A 5,911-nucleotide genomic window follows, 5' to 3' on the forward strand; every position below is an offset into this window, starting at 1 on the left:
ATTTATGATTTCAATTAATCAATATTGTGAATTACCTATAAATATTGATTATATTGATTATTGTCATGTAAAACAACTGATTAATCAATTAAATCCATTAATGTCACAATAATAAATATTGCCGTTATTATTTTTCTTTATTTCTGATTAATTCATAGTTGTTCAGCTTAATTAATGTGTATCATGAAAATAACCAACAAATCAAAATTAGTTTCCAGTTCTTGCTGTTTTTGATTATTCTGGTCTACCCAAGTCCTAGGTGAAAAATTGTTGGTTAGTTGAATGTAATTGATAGATGAGTTAGATGATTTCTTAATAAGCAAATTACACTAATCTTCCAGCTCTGTCTAGAACTCACAGCATTTATGTATTGTTGACCAACCCGTAAATTATATCTTTTTATTTGCTTTTTTATGAATATAAACCACTCTAAATCTTTTTAGAACAGATAATGTGCATCAGGTCTGACTGGGGGTACATAACATAAAAAAGTTGGGAACCATTACCTCAATGAACTAGTGTCATCCCAACCCCAGTAGGTAGGAATAATTACTAAATTAGCTAAGATCAAGATGTCAGCTACCAAACTTTATAGTCTTCACATTATTTTTCTAACAGGGTGGTTGGCTTTTGGAATGGGTTGCCTTCGGATATTTTGGAGGCAGTAAGTTTAGGAGAAAGCTTGATAAGTATATGAATGATATAGAGGATTCAGTTTAGTTTATAGGATGGGAAAGCCGAAATGGATCAATAGGTCCCATGTTGTCCAAAGACATTGTTATATTTTGTCCATAGAGCTACTGGATTATAATGTTTTTCTTCAAAACAGCTCAAAATAGGAAGATACAGTTTACTAAGTTAAAATGTACATGTAAGCCAGATTAAATGTAAACCTGGTTAAATGTAAACCGGATTAAATGTAAACCAGACTAAATGTAAACCGGATTAAATGTAAGCCCGATTAAATGTAAACCGGATTAAATGTAAGCCCGATTAAATGTAAACCAGACTAAATGTAAATCGGATTAAATGTAAACCAGACTAAATGTAAACCGGATTAAATGTAAACCAGACTAAATGTAAACCGGATTAAATGTAAGCCCGATTAAATGTAAACCAGACTAAATGTAAACCGGATTAAATGTAAATTGGATTAAATGTAAACCAGTCTAAATGTAAACCGGATTAAATGTAAATTGGATTAAATGAAAACCATATTAAATGAAAACCAGACTAAATGTAAACCGGATTAAATGTAAACCAGACTGAATGTAAACCGGATTAAATGTAAACCATATTAAATGAAAACCAGACTAAATGTGAACCGGATTAAATGTAAACCAGACTCAATGTAAACCGGATTTATCGGATTTTTCCTTTTCTTTTCAGGAATCAAGCTACGGAGGGTGGAAGACATTAAACAGAAAGAAGTGGAGAAAGCTGCTCCACTTCACGACGTAGCATCAATTTTGGCAAGACGGGTTGCCATCGAGTTCTCTGATTCCGAGTCGGAGTCGGAGAGTGAGTATGACAGTGATATCTGGAATGATGAGACAGAGTGCTGAGGAATGTTTTTTGAAGCGAAGGTGAGTAAATAGGTTCTGTTTTCATTCATAAAAACCGTAGAAAACACTGATATTTATTTGTAATGAGTTGTATGAAAAAAACTGTTGACTATGTGGTTATTTATTAGTTTTATGTTATTAACATTGGTTAAAAATACAAGCTCTATTGGGATAGTTACAAAGCTTACACTTATTAGTAAAAAGTAGCATCTTTTAACTATATAAGCCCGAGCGGACACTACCAACGTCAGACCATAAATCGCGATTTACCCATAGTACGGTGACAAGATCCGATAACAGTTATGTCTCGTTGGCTGAAAATTAATCCAAAACTTATCCACAGAATTAAGCAAATTGATCTTTGATAAGGTATGGTGATAATTATAAGGAAATCGTGAAATTCCGGCAAAAACTCGTAAAGAATTATGGGTTTATAGAGTTAAAACACGGGCATGTTCTTTTAAAGAGTTAAAACACGGGCATGTTCTTTAAAAGAGTTAAAACACGGGCATGTTCTTTAAAAGAGTTAAAACACGGGCATGTTCTTTTAAAGAGTTAAAACACGGGCATGTTCTTTTAAAGAGTTAAAACACAGGCATGTTCTTTTAAAGAGTTAAAACACGGGCATGTTCTTTTAAAGAGTTAAAACACGGGCATGTTCTTTTGGAAATTCACAAAAATAAATTATGGTTTGGTTCATTTGACTGTTGAAATTTATCATTTTTGATGTTAGACAAAATATTTTACTAATTTTTTCTTTAAGCCTTTAATAATCTAAAAAATGCTGCAAACCATTGACTGTTTGAAAGATTTTAACCATGTGCTTATATTCTATATAGGATGGTGTTTTCCTAATAGAATATGATTCAGTTTGTGTATTATATAATTTTTTGATATCCTAAGTTTTTTTCTCTACGTATAAATGAATGTAAATAGTTAGACTATATGAGAGGCAGTGAGTTAATTTAGGAACATTTATTAAGTAACATTCTCTGAGAATACATGAGTTACAATCGCATGATTGTGAACCTTAAACTCGCACTGAGTTAAATAAGTATATGATTAATGCTTGGAACCGCTGGTACTTGGTGAAACCCCATTATTACAGAATTGTCCAATAAATCACCGTACTTCGTACTAAGCTGGAACCTGCTCACGTCCACACTTTAGTTCGAGAAAAAGTAAAAAGATGATATTTTTGTAAAGACGTAAAAACAATCTATTAAAGATGGAAGGATCAACTTGATATTTTAAGGACTTTTGTTTTATTATCAGGAACAATGGAAGTGTTTTTTTTTTATAAGGTTAATTTCCCACTGTACAAAGATGGTGAATTTGTTTCATTTTAAAGAAAATACATTCTCTGATATTAATTTCCACCTATATTCTTCAAATGTATCGTTATAGTAAGTTTGTTTCAGTTTAAACAGTAATTCCTATAAAGCAGAAGTCATATGTAAAAAAAATGCATGTTCTGACTTGGAAAAAAATGAGTATTTGATATTAATTTTTTGTGTCAGAAGTATAGGTCGGAATGGCCATTATGAGTTACCTTTTACAAATTCCTACCATATTCTTGTTTTGAAAAGAATAACATAAGAAATAGTAAAGGCTATTTAGTAACTTTTTTCACTATCTACAACGTAAGATGTATGTAATAATGTGTTGTAGGTAATGAGGTAGTTTTGGTAATAATACCTTTTGAGATTGTTTGAAACATCTTGCTGGTCTTTTGTAAATATAGTTTGATCAATCTTGATTAAATTCAGTATTAAGATCACTTTTTATTATAAAGTTATTAACTTCTAAGACTGAAATTATTTATTTTTGTCCGTATTTGTTTATCCTGAAGCACACATGCAGTGTTACTGTTTTGTACTAGATGTAAAAAACACTTTTTAAGTATGGTTTGTAAATAAAACAATATGTGACTATTGTTTCATTTATGGAATTAACATAACATAATGTTTTGGGACAATATTGGACCTATTATTAATTAAATTACATTAATTAATTAAATTAAATTAAATTACAATAATTTTAAAAAATAATCTTAAACCCAGCCCTTTTCATTCATATACTTATCAAGTTTTTCTTAAAGTCACTTAAATTTACTGCCTCTACAACATCCAAAGGCAATCCATTCCAAAGGCCAGCCACCCTGTTAGAAAAATGAAACTGTCTTAGCTGAAGATGACTCCTACCTTGCCAAAATTTATAAGTAGGAAAAAAGATGATGCATCAACTGGAAAAGGAAGTTACACACTGGAAGAATGTGTAACTGGAAAAGGAAGCTACACACTGGAAGAATGTGTAACTGGAAAAGTAAGCTACACACTGGAAGAATGTGTAATATTGTAATTGCTTTCAGCCATGGTGTCGTTATAATGTGACGGTGAATCCCACTATTCACTGGTAAAAGAGTAGCCCAAGAGGTAGCGGTGGGTGGTGATGAGCAGCCCTTACTGCTAAGATAGGGACGGGTAGCATAGATAGCCCTCGTGTAGCTTTGTGCGAAATTCGAACAAACCAAACCGGTCTTTCATCTGTGTCATTGATGTAAATCAATAAGAGTTAAGGTCCTGAGACTGAGTTCCGAGGTACCCCCACTTGTTACATTTCATATCTATTAGTTTGCTATCTTAACTTAAACATAATCAACTCACATTTTACATGTAATGCCACTTCAAGTAGTTGAGATAAAGAGTTTTGTTACAAATGAATGTGTTTATTGTTATTTCTCCATCTAGTTACTAAACACAAATACAAGAACTATTACTTTGAAGTGATTGAAGTTTTCTTTCATGTTCTTTAATTCCAGGGGTGTTTGAGCTTCAATAGAGCAAGCTTCTTAAGAAATTCCAGGAGGTATCAGAAACCAATATTGCTTTTGTGTACCGACATCTCATCTGAGTGCATGTGGTTACACATTGAGGTTAAGCCTAAAGAAGCAGCCTGTTGTTTTAATATCCCTCAAGATGTGTATAAGTGGACGTACGATACGATAGGATGTAATATTCCATTTCATAGGACAATATTATATTATTGTCGTATAGAAACAACAGCAATACTACCTTCTGTTTTGCTGTCTTGGAGGATCAAAACTGGTTAGCTTATTTAAGTTACTGGTCCAGTAACTGAGAGTTTCCGAAGAAAAACTAAAAATTTATACATTCTTCCCAATAATCCTACAGTTTACGGTGGATTTAAGTGGAAATAACAAGGCTCTAGTGGAATACGGTGCTTTGTAAGTTAACGGCTCTTTCTTCTTTCGTGTAATTTTGTTTCAAAAATCAAAACGATTATTGAATATAATCATAGGAATTGCAGCAGTCAGTATAAAAGTTTAATATAAAATGTAGTTATTATAATCTAGTTTTTGTTTGGCTTCCAAGGGTATAGACTTCTAAAAGTAGCTGTTATGTCTCGCCTTTTTCACCGGCACTTCGTAGATTTAATCACAGCTAAAGCAGTTCAAATGCATGAAGTTCATGTGCTGTAACTCCAGCGAGCAGTCTGGTGAGAACGCATTACAACCATTCCTTAAACTGCTTTGAGTTTAGTCAGAAAAAAAATAAGATCTTTTCACAAGATAAACATTGTATTTTTTCTTGTTTACATTGGTTTTGAAAGTGGGTTATTCTTTGTACACGTGTTTTGTTGAACGTATGTTAGGAAACTTGTGTATCAATATCTTATGTGTTTTAAATTTTTTAATGTATCTTTTTTTTTTTTTTAGCCTTACTAACATTCCAGTTTGGCTCCATATCCTGGGTTGTTTCTTTTATGACCAATGTAATCTAAAAAAATAATGTATTTTTCACAGGTGAGAAAAACCATTAAGTGTTCTACTAAAGATTTCTGTTACCAGACCGTAACATTGATAGTAAAGAAGAACTAGCGCAGGTCACTATTACTTAAAGAATCATGTTTATCTCGTAAAGACTGCAGAGGTTTTGTTGATATTTCGAGTTCTACTAGAATTTCAAAAGATAGAAAAAAGTGAAAGAAATGTTTTATAATTAGTAGGACTTTTTTCTTTCTTAAAGTAGGTGTAAGAATACAACTGTATCCCAACATTTCAATAAATACTCATGTTCTATTTTTCCATTCCCCCGAAGAAGAGAACCATTGTTTCTCAAAACTATGGGATGCAGTTGTATTTTTAGCCCTGTTTAATTAACTAGTGTAAAAAAAAATATATATATATATATATTTTTTTTGCCAAAAAAGTTTCTTATTTCAGGCCATTACAGAACTTGGTAATGTTAGTTAGATTAATAACAATTGTTTTATGCTAGCATATAAAAAAAACTTTTTCGTACACATGAACAAAAACCAACTTA

The 5,911-nt window shown here is 31.8% G+C and overlaps 1 protein-coding gene across 5 annotated transcripts in view; it reads left to right on the forward strand.

The window, feature by feature from the left end:
- The window catches only part of LOC106461461 (wiskott-Aldrich syndrome protein family member 2-like), an 87,781-nt gene that overhangs the window by 24,145 nt on the left and 57,725 nt on the right, over positions 1-5,911 (forward strand). For 2 of the 5 annotated variants that reach the window (XR_002610983.1, XR_002610985.1), the window contains 3 exons: positions 1,390-1,586; positions 4,387-4,812; positions 5,305-5,758. Coding sequence is in view for 2 of the 5 variants with exons in the window: in XM_022388433.1 (XP_022244141.1) it covers positions 1,390-1,565 (176 nt within the window). In the remaining 3 variants the exon portion in view is untranslated. Of the gene's footprint in view, positions 1-1,389; positions 1,587-3,700; positions 4,288-4,386; positions 4,813-5,304; positions 5,759-5,911 lie in introns of those variants that run through there. The other 3 variants (XR_002610984.1, XM_022388433.1, XM_022388432.1) reach the window with 3 other exon arrangements.

The sequence above is a fragment of the Limulus polyphemus genome, unplaced genomic scaffold, assembly GCF_000517525.1.
Source record: "Limulus polyphemus unplaced genomic scaffold, Limulus_polyphemus-2.1.2 Scaffold964, whole genome shotgun sequence".
In the NCBI taxonomy this organism is placed as follows: domain Eukaryota; kingdom Metazoa; phylum Arthropoda; class Merostomata; order Xiphosura; family Limulidae; genus Limulus; species Limulus polyphemus.